Raw genomic sequence first — 13,458 nt, forward strand, 5'->3', positions numbered from 1 at the left:
AGTCCCCAGCCTATCCTGGTCCATGGGGTTGCTCTTTTCCAGGTGCAAAACTCTCTACACTTGCCCTTGTTGAACTTCATTCAATTTCTCCCTGCCCAGCTCTCAGCCTGTCCAAGTCCTGCTGAATGGCAGCACAACCCTGGGGTGTGTCAGCCATTCCACCCAGTTTGATGCCACCAGCAAACTTGCTGACAGTGCCCGCGGTGCCCTCATCCAGGTCATTTATGAGTATGTTCAACAGCACTGGTCCCAGTACTGACCCCTGAGAGACTCCACTAGATACAAGCCTCCAACCAGACTCTGTCCCATTGACCACAACTCTCTGACTACTTCCCTTTGTGATAAATGGAATGATAATTCATGTCAATTAGATGATTTTGATTAAAGCAAAAGCAGAAGCATGAATGATGAGACGAGGGGTCAGACACTGGGAACTTGCACATGTAACTAGAATGAGATTCTTTTTAGGCCTTACTATAATCAGTTGTTTATTACTAATTTGACTTGGTTTAGCATAGAGTAAGATTTTAGGTTTTATTACAACCTGTTGTTCATTAATTTTACTTGCTTTAATGTCTGTATGCTAATGCCCTAGTGAAATGTTAGGAACTAACAGCTAACAGCTGAAGTGTTATGAAATAATAAGTTGTTCAAGGATGGGAAAGGAAGAGAAGTTGCTACAGAAGATGTGGACACAAGGGACAGTTGTGAGAATTAACAGAACCTGTGTGAAAACCCATCTCTGGGAAGGATGTTGGTCGTAACAGAGCTAAAAAGATACAACCACAAGGCCTTAGCACACCGGCTGTGCTGATGGGAGGATTACATCAGTGAAAGACCACCAGAAGGACAAACTAATTTAAATAAACCCACCTTTATATGCATATGTATTAAGGGTAGAATATTTAGAGGGTAGTTAGAAAGTCATTGTCGTGCATTTTAGCACCCAGCGCTGTTTTGCACGTCTCTTATTGCTTTAAAATTGCTCTTTTCAAATTAAAACTATATTCGGTTGGCTTTAATTGGCTCGTTCGTCTAGAACGCCTTCAACCAGTTCAGACGGTTTCATATTATAAAGGCTAACTGGGACCACAGTTAGAGATTTTCCTAATGAGATGCATGCAGGGACAAAGACACAGACGGGGCAGGGCCAGGGATACAGGAAGGGGCAGAGGATAGGGGCAGAGGGAAGGGGCAGAGGGAAGGGGCAGAGGGAAGGGGCAGAGGGAAGGGGCAGAGGATAGGGGCAGAGGATAGGGGCAGAGAGGCAGGAGCAGGGCGAAAGCGCGGGCCACGGCCAGGGGCAGGGCCACAAGCGAACGCCCGGCTCTGTGCGGGGCGCCCCCGCGCGGGGAGCTGCCCTACATGCTGGCGGGCGATCCCAGGGGGCCACGCGGCGGGGCGGCACGGTGGGCAGGGCCAGAGGCGGGGCCTCACGCCTGGGGAGGAGGGGCGTGGGGTCCGCGCGCGCTGGCCATGCCGCGCTCCCGCCGAGCCGCGCGCCGTGAGTGGGGTCCTGGGCGCGGTGCAGGGCGGGAAGGCGGCGGAGCGGGATGCGGGGGCGGCGGGGTCGTGCGAGCCGTCGAGTCGGGTCGAGCCGCCTCGGCCTGATCTGGCCTGGCCTGGCCTGGCCTGGCCTGCCATGCCCTGGCCTGGCCTGCCCTCCCGTCCCGGCAGCGGAGCATGGGGGTCCACAGAGGCCCCGTGAGCCGCACAGGTCCCACGACCCGCACATGTCTCAGGCCTCTGCCTCTGCGGCTTCCGCGGTGCGGTCAGGCCCTGGGTGACAGGCGCCTGTCTCCAATTCCCCCTGCAGGTGGCCTCGGCAGCGCCCGAGCTCGCTCTCCCGCCAGCGAGGAGGAGGCTGGCAGCGAGGTGCTGAGCCACTGCAGCAGCGCCAGTGAGGGGACCAGCCCCGCCGATGAGGGCGCAGGTGAGCCCCAGGGCAACCCTCTTTGTGCCCCTCCATGGCTAGCAATGCCGCTGCCGTGTCCCCCACCCGTGGGCCTCCTGCCTTTGCACCCAAGCACCTCCCTGACGCGGGTGCCGCCTCGGCAGGGAGTGAGGCGGCGACTGAGCAAGGCCAGGAGGAGGAGGCAGAGGACAGGCTGAAGGAGCACATGGACAACCTCCTGGACAAGAGGTGTGGAGCAGCTGGCATCCTCTGTGTGCAGCAAGGGGCAGGGACATGCCCGGTCCCGGGCCAGCCCACCCCATAACCTCCCGCGGTCTCCCGTAGCACCAGGACGCGGCAGGCGGCACTGCAGAGCCTGCGCCTGGCCTTCTCCTCCAGAATCCTCTCCGAGTTCCTGCTGGAGCGTCGCCTCATGCTCACTGACTCCCTGGAGAAGTGTCTCAAGAAAGGTCTGGGTGTAGGCAGGCACCGGGGCTGGGGGTGGTGGGGCTGGTGATCAGTGTCTGAGTGGGATGTCTTGTGCTGCTCACAGGTAAAGGGGAGGAACAGGCACTGGCAGGCACCGTCCTCACCCTCCTCTGCCTCCAGGTGGGTTCTGGCCCGGAGGGGGAAGAGTTGTTTCACAGCCTGAAGCCCCTACTCATCAGTGTCCTGACAGACAGCACAGCCAGCCCTGGTGCCCGGCAGAGCGTAAGGCCTGGCCCATTTTCTCCTGCACACAGGGGTACCTCAGCAGTGGGGAGAGCCCAGGCAGTGCCTTTGGGGCTCCTGCAGTCATGGCAGGGCGCCAGGATTGGGTGCCATGGGGAGCAGTGGGGTAAAGCAGGGGCACTCCAGCCCTGCTTCCACCTGGTTGGACACTAGATCTGGTCCATCATGGCCTCCTGACTGCCTTTTCCCTACATCTCTCACCAGTGTGCCATGGCTCTGGGCATGTGTTGCTACATTGCTGCTGCTGACCTCGAGGTAACTGTGCCTGGATGTTGTTCATACCCTTGTTGTAGGGCACCCAGGGGGCTGCCATGCCACCTGCCCTCAGCCCATGGTGCCAAGACACAAGTGACAGCTCAGACCCCTTCTCTGGGCAGCATGGGGCTGAACTGGGAGGGAAGTCCACCTTGCAGAGCTGGGATGTCCTGGGTGAAGGAGGCTCTTCTGCCCCAAGGAGCTCCTGGCATCCCTGGGCAGAATGGGTCCCCTTCACTTCCAGTGTGTGGCTTCATTGTAGTGTCTTCCTAGCAGCTGTTGTCTGACAGGTGGGTTTTCCCCTCTAGGACCTGATCTTATGCCTGTCCTGCTTGGAGGGCATCTTCAGCCCCCCCAGCATGGGCGAAGGGGCCTCAGCAACCACTCAGCATGGCCCTCTGCACTGCAGTGCACTCCAGTCATGGTCCCTGCTCCTCACCATTTGCCCCCCTTCCCACATCAAGAGTATTTTGGACAAGTGAGTGGGGTGTTGTGGGGTGCAGGGGCTGGTGTGAAGCTGATGGCTGTGGAGGAGGGAGCCCCTGGGGTGGTGCCCAGGCCCTCTGACTGCCTTCCTGCTTTCCTGTCTCAGTCGCTGGCTGAAGCTGTCCCCACTGCTGTCCAGCAGCAGTGTCACACTGCGCATCCTGGCTGGGGAAACCATTGCGCTGATCTTTGAGCTGGCCCAAGACTTGGAGGTATGTTGGGGTGCTGCAGTGGCAGGAGGCAGGTGGGCATGCAGCAGAGACCTACTGGCCCTAGCATCCTGTCTGTGCCCCGGCTGAGTTGGCACTGATAGCATTGGGATGCTGCAGGCAGGCATCACCAGCAGGTGCCCAGGCAGAGGAGCTGGACCCAGTGATCCCGCAGCCCTGTCGTGGTGGTGGTGGTGGGCAGTGCCTGGAGCTGTGTCCCCTCCAAATCACCCTGGTTATTTATCAGGAAGACTCGTACTACCAAGATACAGAGTTCCTGTGTGCCCAGCTCAAGATCCTGGCTACTGAGAGCAACAAGTACCGAGCCAAGACAGACCGACGGAAGCAGCACTCCATCTTCCGGGACATCCTGCGCTTCATTGAGGTACTGGAGCCTGGCAGTGCCCTACCTGGCTGAGCCCCTGGCTGTGCAGCCATGGCTCAGCGATTCCCACGTGCTCCATGCTGGGGGACACAAAGGATGGGTGCTTGGGTTATGGCTCATGCCCCTCTCCCACTCAGAACGGGGAGCACCAGGAGGAGACTGTCCGATTTGGCCTGGAGTGCATATACCTGGACAGCTGGGCACGTCAGCGGACTTACCAGGCCTTTAAAGAGGTGCTGGGTGCTGGCATCTGCCACCACCTCCAGGTAAAGGCCAAGCAGCTGTGCTTGGAGGTGCTGGGCCAGTGCTGGCAGGTGCTAACGTGCCCCTGCTTCCCCAGAACAATGACCTGCTACGGGAGATCTTTGGCCTTGGACCACCCTTGGTGCTGGATGCAGCTACTCTGAAAACCAGCAAGGTCTCCCGCTTTGAGAAGGTGGGTGGCCCCTCCCAGGTTCGTGCCTGCAGACCCCTCCCATGCTGGTGTGGGCTACAGCCAGGCGCCTGAGTGTGCTGGGGAGCTGAGAAGATGGGACCTGCTAACCCATCTGTTCTCTCCCAGCACCTCTACAACTCGGCTGCCTTCAAAGCCCGCACAAAAGCCCGCAGCCGGGTGCGGGACAAGCGGGCAGACGTGCTGTGACGGGCAGAGGGAGACAGAGCCCCCAGCCCACCTGGACTGCAGACCCAGCACTGTGAGGGGCAGGTGCCCCCAGCCCTCGGGTTTTTATTCGTGTACAGCAGAGTATTTAATGCCTGGAGCTGCCCCACCAGGGGCTGCCCCCTCTTTTATTTTTTTAACCAAAAAAAGAAGGATAAAAGAAGAGCAGGGGAGCAGGTGGTGGCGTGCTGCTGTGTGCCTGCTCTGCACCTGGGTGGCATGGAGGGAGGGGGGTCTCACAGGGCTCCTGCAACCCCTTCAGAGGCAGGGCTTGTGTACCCTCTTTGCAGCCCTGGAGGAACACCAGAGTGGCCTGGCACATCCTGAAGGGCTGGATAGGAGGGCAGAGCCATATAGGGCTGTGGGGCATCTGGCCCTGGTGCCTGTGCTTGTAGCAGGAGTGCTCTTCCGGCTCTCCACCCTACCACACTGTGCACAACCCCTGCCTCTGCAGCCAGCCTGGCGCTCAGGGATAGTGGCAGAGTGGTGTGGGGTGGCAGGTGCTGCCTGCCCCACCAGCTGCCTGCTCTGAGGCCTTTTTCAGCCAAATGCTTTATATGAAATAGTTGTCTTATGGGGAAATTAATTAAAGGGAGGGTGGCACAGCAGGTGAGTCCCAGTGCTGCCTGTGCAGCCTCAGGGGCTGCTGCCCAGGTGGGCATGGGGCCATGCCAGCTGGGAGTGCCTGCCACCCTGGGAATGTATCTGTGGTGGTGATTTTCTAAGACTTTGATTAAAAGGCTAATTGGAGGGTGCCTTCTGCCTTGTGCCAGGGTTGTCACTGGGGTAGGTGCCCATCCTTGCAGCCCTGTCCCTTTCTCTTGTAGCCTGGGGTGGATGCCAGGATTGCCACCACCTGCACCCTGTGGGGCGATGCTGCCAGGTCTGAGCAGGATGAGGGGGTGGTAGGGCTGACTGCTCCCCCACTCTGGCCCTTCAGTGTCCCTTCCCATGGTGGCCCTGTGGCAGGGCTGGGAACGGCTCAGCGGTGCCCACCGGGCTCAGTGCTGGCATTGATGCGAGCCCAGAGCTGCCTGCTGGCTGCCCGCAGCTGGTGCACGGCGTCTTCCTGGCTCTCCAGCCACTGGGCCAGTGCCCTCACCGACTGGCTCTGCAGGACTGCAGGGACAGGACAGAGATATGCTGGGGATGGGCAGCCAGGTCCTCCCCCAGACCCCAGCCCTCCCTCCTCTGCCCAGTGCCACATACCACTCAGGTAGACAGCCAGCGTGGCCAGGATCAGGCTTGTCAGGGCCAGGAGCCCCAGCAGGGCCAGGAGCAGGGGGTGGCTGGGGCCCAGGCAGGGGCAGGGGCTGGCAGCAGCGACAGGGCGCAGGGTGGGCAGGAACACTGAGGGGCTGGGGGGCATGGGGTGAGATGGAGGCCGATGCAGGCTGCTGGAGGCAGCTGGGCCATTGCCTGTGGGCAGGGGAGAGAAGAGGTCAGAGCCTGGCCCATGGCATGTCCAGGGTTAGCATGGGCCCCCCCACGCCCTGTTCTCACCTTCTGCACCCTTGTGCCCAGCCAAGGCCCCGTGCAGGTCACTGATGGACTCCACCGGGCGCAGGCTAATGGCTCCAGGGTCGCTGCCATCGGGGTCCCCAGGCTCTGCTGGCATGGTGCCCTCAGCCCTTCCCATGCTGTCTGCCAAGAGTGGAGGCAGAGAGGGTGAGTGTGGACCCTGCCCCGGGCACCCCTGTGGGTATTAGACCCCCTCCCAGAGGTGACCCCCACTTTGACACAAGCCTGGTGCTCTGTTTGGGCAGGCAGCCAGTGCCAGTGTTGCCTTGGCACAAGGCTGCAGTTGCAGGTGAATTAAGTGCTGGCTGTCCCCTCCCCGGCGCTGTCATCAGGGCAGTTAGCGGGCATCTGGTGGCCACAGTCCCAGCGCCTCGTTAGTGGGGCTGGAATCTGGTCGGCGCTGGAGACAGGAATGTGCCTCACATCCCCCCCAGCCCAGCAGCCTGGGCACTACAGGGCTGGCTGGTGCTGCTCTGGGCCAGCTGGGAGCCATCAGGCAGGGGCAGGGCAATGCCAACTCCTAGCCTGCAGCATGGCTTGGCTTACCCCATGGGTACTGTGCCTATGTGCTGCTTAGGGGTGCAGGGACAGAGATGTAAGGTGTGTGCTGTGTCCACTGCCCAGGTGGACTCGCCTCCCATGGGAGGGGGATGGTTTTTGGAGGCAGGTATGGCTGCAGCAGTGACTTGGGCAGTGACCATGCCCACACTGGGGTAGAGGGAAAGCATTTTTTTCTGGGTGTTTGTGCATTTTTCTGCAGCAGGCATCGCCCAGGGGCTGTGACCATGGCAGAGCAGGGCAGTGGCACTGTGCAGTCTCCCCTTCCCGTGCAGGGTCAGTGGTGTGTCGCAGGATAGCGTGACACCACTCTGCTGCTATCAGGGCATTGTGTGCCCCTGGTGGAGTTGGCAGGTGCAAAGGCTGGGGTACTTCAGCTGGTGCCCAGGGTACCCCCAGGCTGTCCCTACCCCCAGGCTGTCCCTACAGCCCTGCCTTTGGCTGGGGGCTGGACGGGATGTATCTCCCTCACCCCTGCATCCGCAGCCCCTGCTGCTGCAGGGCATAGCAGGTCGTGCAGGGGGGGTTGTGCCAGCCAGCTGCCCAAAACCTGCTGCCCTCTGCCTACAGCCCTCCAGGACCCCCTTCTTCCCCAGGCAGGCATCTGTGCCTACAGTCCCTGTGGAGGAGGGCAATGTTTGGCCACTGCTTCCATCCCAACATCATAATCGCATGCCACCCACTCCCCTCTGGGGTGCCAGGGTCCCTGCCAGCCCCCAGCCCGCTCCCTAGCCTACCTTCTCCAGCCTCCCTGGGCATGGCTCTCTGTGCCCGGGCAGCGTGAGTGGGCAGTGAGGCGGTGTGGGGCCCCTGGGAGCTGGGCACTGGGTTCCTGATGGACCAACTGCACTGCTTAAAATAGGGCAGTGAGAAATACAGTTTGAGGGGGATAAAAATAGCTGTGAGCAGAGGGGGCCTGTTTGCATGGTCAGGGTTGCTGGCAGCATGGTGCCAGCACAGCAAGGGGAGAGCAGCCTGTGATGGTGCCCTGTGCCCACTTCCCAGGGTAAAGGGGCTGCTAGCATACCAAGAGATTGCAGCAGAGCCAAACTGGGGCCTCTGCTGCCTCTTGGCAGCAATGGTAATTGTGCTGGCTGGGGGCACCATGGAAAGCCCTCCTCAGCTTTGCTCACAAAGACCATGCCAGCTGTGCCAGGAGGCTTTATTGAAGTTAATGAGCCCACAGAAAGCATTGGGCTGTAGCACTGCCAGGGTGAGGGACCATGGTGGTCCCCAGCCCTGATCACCAGCTCCACATGCCCTGTGGCAGACAAGTGTCAGAGGGTGGGAGATCATTGTGACCACAAAGGCCATGACTGTGGGTGGGCACTAGGCAGGAGGTATCAGGGCCAAGCTGGACTTGCTGGGTACAGCCCTTGCCAGTCCAGCCGCGGAAGCAGTGGCAGCGGAACGAGGTGAGTAGACCGGCACCAGAGCCCAGGTGCAAGAGGCTGCCCAGGTCTTGAGGCTGCCGGCGCACGCAGCGCCCATGCCCGTGGCACTGTCTGTAGCTGCACTCCTGGGCTGCTGCTGTCACGTTGGCCACATAGGGACCCAGGGTGGACACAAGGTAGTGGTGCAGGCTGGCACAGCTCTCCTGGAGAGGGAAGCACCGGTAAGAACTCTCCCCAGCACTGCAATGCCCTCAGCCGCTCCTCCCCAGCGGGCATAGGGGATGTGCCCGTCCCATACATCCCATGCCCACAGCACCAAGGGGCCATACTGACCGCTGAGCGTGAGTAGGACATGTCTCCCCAGAGCACAAGTCCAGCTGCACCCAGCGCTGCGCTCTCCCCGATGGTGTGCACCAGGTCAGCCTGCCAGGGAGAGCGAGATGTGACCCGGCTGAGGGACAGGGTCTGCATGCCAGCATGAGGCAGGACCCCTGGCACATCTGCTGCCAGCCCCTGCCCCACGGTTCTTACCAGCTCCAGGAACCTGGGTGAGCGGCGGAAGGAGAGACGGGAGTACGCAACCACGGGCAGCAGGCCGCCTGTTCCAAAGGCAGCTACGCGCAGTGCCTCGCGCAGCCGGTGGTGCACGTAGCGGCGGCGCAGGGCAGGTGGCAGCATCGGTGGCAGGTAGATGCTGGGGTAGAGGGCAGCTGAGGCAGCCCAGAGCCAGCCCAGTTGGTTGTTCCGCTCCACTTCTGCTGGCTGGCACTGCCCAGTGTAGTTGGCCTCTTTGACCCAGTTGCCGTTGAGGCAGTCGGGGAAGCGGTAGAACCCCCAGAGTCCCCCTGGCCGCAGGGTCCGTCCCAGCAGAAGCGTCTCCTCCATCAGGACCTGTGCCGCCTGCTCAAACTGCCACCGGGCCAGCCGCAGCCGCTGCCGTGCCGGCAGCAAGCCGTGCCAGTCCCGCACCCACTGCTCCGAGGCGGCCCGATAGATTCGCTTGGCCCCCCAGTTTTGGGCCCAGAGGGGCCTCCACTCTTCCCAGTCCACCACGGCCAGGCCATGGAAAGCAGGGCGCAGGAGGCGGCGGATGTCCGCAGCCACCCTGGTGAGGTGAGCACCAAGGCGGACACGCTGCGGGATGCCCCCGTGGTAGGGAACGCCCTGCCGTGACAGGTAGGGGTACAGCCCAAACTTGTTCTTGTAGAAGATGGTGATGTTCTGGCCAGTGAAGTGGCCATCCTGGTTCTCCACAATGCCATAGTCACCGAGGGGCAGCCTCACACCAAAGCGGCGCTGGCAGCGGCCGGTGGGGATGTTCCACACTACTGCAAATGGCTGGTCACCCACCAGAGGCCCTGGTGCTGGGCTCTCCCCTCTGGCCATGCCCAGCACCAGGCAGGCCCACAGCACCAGCGCCATCCTGTGTCACCGGCTGCCCACAGGGCCAGCACCCTGCAGGGAGAGGAGAGTGGTGGGGATGAGGCATCAGGGTGCAGTGTGCACTCCAGCTGTGCTGGCACTGCCACTCTGGCATGTGGTGGGCCAGGCTGCCCCACAGGCACATTCTGCCCACTCCACATCCCATGGGACTCAGCAAACTTGGAGGTTTCAGGCACCTCCTACCTCAATGCCCCTAATGGGCACTTCTGCTACTGGTGCCCAGAGCCCCTGCCTGTATCACCATAGCCATGGCATGGCCCTGGTTTGTCACTACAAGCCACCAACCTCAGTTTCCGTGCTGGGTCCTAGCCCTACTTGTAGCCTGGGCACCATGGCTCCCTCTTCCCCATTTTGTATCAAGACCTAGCCTGGCTGGGTGCTCTGCTGAAGGACTGAGCCCCCCAAAAGGTGTGGAGCAAAGGGGCAGCTCTGTCTACCCCCAGCCGAGGCAGGGCTGGAGTGGGCTGGGTGACCCTATCCAGTGCTGATCAGCTGCCCAGGGTAAGGGGATTAGGCAGAGGACAGGCTCGGGGGAAGGGTGACGCAGCAAGGACAGTGCTAATCCCCTGGCGCATGCCTAACACTCTCCCTGATCTTCCCAGAGTTCCAGCCCTCACTGCTGGCTACCCCTGTGGCAGTGCAGTTGCTGGAACCCTGGCCTATGCCCCCAGTGCCACCCAGACATCATGTGTCTTAAGTTTCTTCAGGCTGCTCAGTGGACTGTGGCAGTCACACTGGTGGACACAGCATGCCATCAGCCCCAGCTGCCCTGCCTACAGTGAGACCCATGGGTGGAGAAGACACTGGTGGGGCTGGGCAGTGCTCCTGAGACCAGTCCCAACTCTAGAGCCTGGAGTTGGCACAACTCCCTGCTATAGCAGCTGGTGGTCTTAAGGACCTGCTTGGGCAAATGGGGGGCTGGGTAGGGCAGGGATCACCCACCCTGGCAATGGGGCCAGGGCAAACCATGGAGGCTGGGAGAGCCGGTGCCAGCCCCTAAGAATGCCAGGCAGTCAGGCAGCACTGGGGCAGGCAGCCCCTGCCTGCACTGCTTTTAATCACTGGCTTGTGGCACTAGACCCTTGGATGTTCTTCTTCATCCAGAAGATGGGCAGCCCTTTGGCATCGCGGTGGGGGGTCTCCAGGAGGCTCTGTCTGCTGCTCTCAGCCAGAACTCCCCTTGCCCACACCACAGTCGTTGGGGGGGGTGGCGGTGGGGCAGCTGGGGGTAGGAGGGGAGGCGGTGGGGCAGTGGGAATCCTTCGCCTGGTGGTAGTGGCAGTGCTGGGAGGGGCGGAGAAGAGCCGCAGCACCTCAGTGGATATGGCAGGGCTGAGGAAGGCTACACTCTGCACTGGCTCACCCAGGGAATAACCCAGGTGGGCATAGAAGTGCTGCTTGTCGTGGGTGGTGAGGTGCAGGCAGACAAAGCCCCGAGCCCGAGCCCACCGCTCAGTGGCCTCCATCAGCTGCCGCCCATAGCCCCGGCCCCGCAGCGCCCGGGGAACCACCACGCTCTCCAAAAAGAGGTCACGGGGCCGGCCAGCCACACGGGAGAGCCGGACGTGGCCCACGAGCTGGTAGGGGCCCTCCCGGGCAGTGGGGACCTCAGAAGGGCCCTGGCTCCGCAGCAGCAGCAGGCAGGCAGGGAAGGCGTCTGAGGAGCGCTGGAGCGTGTGCAGCCGTGACGCTCGGCTCTTTCCCCACTCCTCGCCCAGCAGATCGGCACAGGCCTCCAGCAGCTCCGGCCTCTGGTGCAGGGGGACCAGGCTGAGCTCCTCTGACACAGAGCCCATTCTTCTCACTGACAGGAGACCAAGCAGGCCACAGCTTAGAGACAGAAGGGAACAGACCTCACGTATTCCCCCCCAGCCTGGTACCACCCCCAGTGTAGGTGCAGCTCCCCAGCAGAACAGACAGATAGGTTTGCAGAGGTTAGTGGCATGTCCAAGGCCAAATGACAGTGCCACAGAGGGGAAGCAGTGCACGGTCCTGGCTCCAGGCACCCGTGCTGTAAGACCTGGGGGCAGGTCTGGCACCACTGAGCCAGCAGAGGGGCAAGAGGCATAGGGCTGGCCTTGCTCTCTCCCCAGCCCTGCCACCAGCTTCTGCCACTTGGGCATCCACCTGAGACCAGCCAGCTCATCACATGCATATCCCTGGCCTCTAATAGAGGGCTTCAGCACCATGGAGCTGAGCAGACCCTAGCCATACCACACCCATGCAGGGGCCAGGGTCCCCAGCCACAATCTGAACAAGCAGGGACCCCTCTCTTGGCCCAGCAGCCGTTCCCTTTGCAAAGAAGCCACGGGCAGAGGGCAGGAGGAACTGCTGTGCTGGCTGACAGGCTAGGGTTGAGCAAACTGCCATGCTTCCTGCTCTGGAAGGTGTAGGGCCTGGTCCTGCCCCCTGTTCCCTCAGAATGCCCCCCAAAACCACAACCCTCTTCCCCCTGCCCATCTCCATGACTCTCAACTCCCAGCACAGCCCACGGTCCCCACTTTGGAGGCCATGCAGCACTGTAAGGCCCCTCTAGCACCCCTAGGTGTGAGACACTGTCTCTTGTCTTCCCAGCAAGCCCACACCAAGACCCTGCTAACCCTCCCCTGCATTCAAAAGGGCCCTGAGGGTAAGCAGCCCCAGCACCTGTCCTCCTGCCTGCTTCTGCCTGCAGTGCGCTGCCAAACTTTGCCCACCCTGGTGTCCAGGTTTCCCCCGTGCCTGCCACTCTCCAGCCCCTGCCCAGGGACACAGGACTGCTCACCCTGCTCACGATCGCCCTGCCTGCAGCCCACTCTGCTCGCACTCATGCTGCCCGCAGTCGCCCTGCTCACACTCACCCTGACTGCTGCGGCTGGCTCCCGCGGCCTCTGCCTGCGCAACGGTGCAGCAGGAAGCAGCCCAGGCTCACGGCCAACCGCAGCGCCTGGTTCTGCTTCCCCAGCGGGAACGACACGTACGGCCAGGCCCTCCCACGGCCCCCACCCCAAGTCAGGCTGCACCCTCACACAGGGCACACACCGCGCCTGCACCCGGCGAGCACCCCAAACCACAGCGCACCCGCGCGTGGCACACAGACCCGCGTGGCACCACCCAGCTGATCGCTGCCTCACTCCACCGCTGCACCTCCCAAACACCACTGACCTGTGACCGAGCCAGCCCCGACCCCACCGCCGACGCCGTCACTAACCCAGAACTCATTAACCCGCCACTGACCTACCACCGAGCTGCTGCCATCCTTGACCCATCGCTAGCGCATCGCTGATCCCATCACCACTGACCCTTTAATTGACCCATCATTGATCCTTCCCCCCACTCCCGGGCCCCGTCCCGCGCGTACCGAGCCACCGTCCCCGCCGCCTCCACCGCTTCCGCTCACTGCTGCTCCTCCACGCCTCTGAGCCCGAACCGCGCCCCCTGGTGGCCGGAGGCCTTCTGCCTTCTCCCCCACCGGTTGAGCGCATGAGCGGGGGCCGGGGTTGCACATGTACCCGCTGCTACTTCCCGACCGGCTTTCTGTCTCTACACACTGACACCTCTGCCCCACACCGCCCCCTTGCCGGGCCGGGCCCTGGCGCCCCCTCGCACGGCCATGGGATTCTGCCAACCGGGCGGTGTCCCGGTGGGTGGCTAGCAGGTTCGAGTCCCCGGCAGTGAACGGCCGGTCTCTGATGGGGGAAGTGTCAGAAGGGCTCCCCTGCGAGGGCCCCATTCCCGGCACCCTCGGAACACTCGTGGCGGGGGCAGACACGCTGTAGAGAACCCCTCCGATAAGCGACAAGACACAGAGCGGAAGGCGGGCAGAGAGCGACGCCAACGCCGAGGGACGGGCGCGCCGTGAGCGGCGTCCCCGCCCGAGTGACAGCGCGGGATGCCGCTAGGGGGCGGGCCTGAGGCAGGAAGGCGGTGCCGGGACCGCA

The 13,458-nt window shown here is 62.1% G+C and overlaps 4 protein-coding genes across 7 annotated transcripts; 1 reads left to right on the plus strand and 3 right to left on the minus strand.

Annotated features, from left to right (window-relative positions):
- The first annotated feature begins 1,434 nt into the window (after window positions 1–1,434).
- On the plus strand, window positions 1,435–5,372 carry IFRD2 (interferon related developmental regulator 2). Of its 2 annotated transcripts, XM_068157964.1 has the most exons (12): window positions 1,435–1,504; window positions 1,817–1,933; window positions 2,059–2,143; window positions 2,240–2,364; window positions 2,448–2,605; window positions 2,831–2,881; window positions 3,190–3,359; window positions 3,474–3,579; window positions 3,824–3,961; window positions 4,099–4,227; window positions 4,302–4,397; window positions 4,524–5,372. In XM_068157964.1, the coding sequence occupies exons 1-12, from the start codon at window positions 1,477–1,479 to the stop codon at window positions 4,602–4,604; spliced, it is 1,284 nt and encodes a 427-aa protein (XP_068014065.1). In that variant the 5' UTR covers window positions 1,435–1,476; the 3' UTR covers window positions 4,605–5,372. The 2 variants fall into 2 exon arrangements, with proteins under 2 accessions (XP_068014065.1, XP_068014066.1); XM_068157965.1 differs by lacking the exon at window positions 2,831–2,881.
- Window positions 5,373–5,440: 68 nt separating this feature from the next.
- LSMEM2 (leucine rich single-pass membrane protein 2) lies at window positions 5,441–6,115 on the minus strand. Its single transcript, XM_068157967.1, has 2 exons — window positions 5,832–6,115; window positions 5,441–5,741 (listed from the first exon to the last, which is right to left on the minus strand). The coding sequence occupies exons 1-2, from the start codon at window positions 5,989–5,991 to the stop codon at window positions 5,605–5,607; spliced, it is 297 nt and encodes a 98-aa protein (XP_068014068.1). The 5' UTR covers window positions 5,992–6,115; the 3' UTR covers window positions 5,441–5,604.
- Window positions 6,116–6,185: 70 nt separating this feature from the next.
- Window positions 6,186–12,864, minus strand: HYAL3 (hyaluronidase 3). Of its 3 annotated transcripts, none has more exons than XM_068157960.1 (4): window positions 12,755–12,864; window positions 8,429–9,550; window positions 7,439–8,298; window positions 6,186–6,266 (listed from the first exon to the last, which is right to left on the minus strand). In XM_068157960.1, the coding sequence occupies exons 2-3, from the start codon at window positions 9,515–9,517 to the stop codon at window positions 7,945–7,947; spliced, it is 1,443 nt and encodes a 480-aa protein (XP_068014061.1). In that variant the 5' UTR covers window positions 9,518–9,550; window positions 12,755–12,864; the 3' UTR covers window positions 6,186–6,266; window positions 7,439–7,944. The 3 variants fall into 3 exon arrangements, with proteins under 3 accessions (XP_068014061.1, XP_068014064.1, XP_068014063.1); XM_068157963.1 differs by lacking the exon at window positions 12,755–12,864 and having other exon boundaries at window positions 8,429–8,518; window positions 8,627–9,524; XM_068157962.1 differs by lacking the exon at window positions 12,755–12,864 and having other exon boundaries at window positions 6,211–6,262; window positions 8,429–9,524.
- Window positions 10,597–13,345, minus strand: NAA80 (N-alpha-acetyltransferase 80, NatH catalytic subunit). The gene is made up of 2 exons (XM_068157966.1): window positions 12,879–13,345; window positions 10,597–11,342 (listed from the first exon to the last, which is right to left on the minus strand). The coding sequence occupies exons 1-2, from the start codon at window positions 13,000–13,002 to the stop codon at window positions 10,597–10,599; spliced, it is 870 nt and encodes a 289-aa protein (XP_068014067.1). The 5' UTR covers window positions 13,003–13,345.
- Between the last annotated feature and the right edge of the window lie 113 nt (window positions 13,346–13,458).

The sequence above is a fragment of the Melanerpes formicivorus genome, unplaced genomic scaffold, assembly GCF_026170545.1.
Source record: "Melanerpes formicivorus ecotype bairdi unplaced genomic scaffold, bMelFor1.0.p_v2 SCAF_38, whole genome shotgun sequence".
NCBI lineage: Eukaryota > Metazoa > Chordata > Aves > Piciformes > Picidae > Melanerpes > Melanerpes formicivorus.

Bases quoted from the DNA above. Each gene is read 5' to 3' on its own strand.
- NAA80 (XM_068157966.1), bottom strand. From the start codon at position 13,002: ATGCGCTCAACCGGTGGGGGAGAAGGCAGAAGGCCTCCGGCCACCAGG. The intron at 11,343-12,878 runs GTACGCGCGGGA...GTCTCCTGTCAG, and splicing joins GCGGCGGGGACGGTGGCTCG to TGAGAAGAATGGGCTCTGTG.
- IFRD2 (XM_068157964.1), top strand. From the start codon at position 1,477: ATGCCGCGCTCCCGCCGAGCCGCGCGCC. The intron at 1,934-2,058 runs GTGAGCCCCAGG...CCGCCTCGGCAG, and splicing joins CCCCGCCGATGAGGGCGCAG to GGAGTGAGGCGGCGACTGAG. The intron at 2,882-3,189 runs GTAACTGTGCCT...TTTCCCCTCTAG, and splicing joins TTGCTGCTGCTGACCTCGAG to GACCTGATCTTATGCCTGTC.
- LSMEM2 (XM_068157967.1), bottom strand. From the start codon at position 5,991: ATGCCCCCCAGCCCCTCAGTGTTCCTGCCCACCCTGCGCCCTGTCGCT. The intron at 5,742-5,831 runs GTATGTGGCACT...CTGTCCCTGCAG, and splicing joins GCTGGCTGTCTACCTGAGTG to TCCTGCAGAGCCAGTCGGTG.
- HYAL3 (XM_068157960.1), bottom strand. From the start codon at position 9,517: ATGGCGCTGGTGCTGTGGGCCTGCCTGGTGCTGGGCATGGCCAGAGGG. The intron at 8,299-8,428 runs GTCAGTATGGCC...TTCCCTCTCCAG, and splicing joins TGTCCTACTCACGCTCAGCG to GAGAGCTGTGCCAGCCTGCA.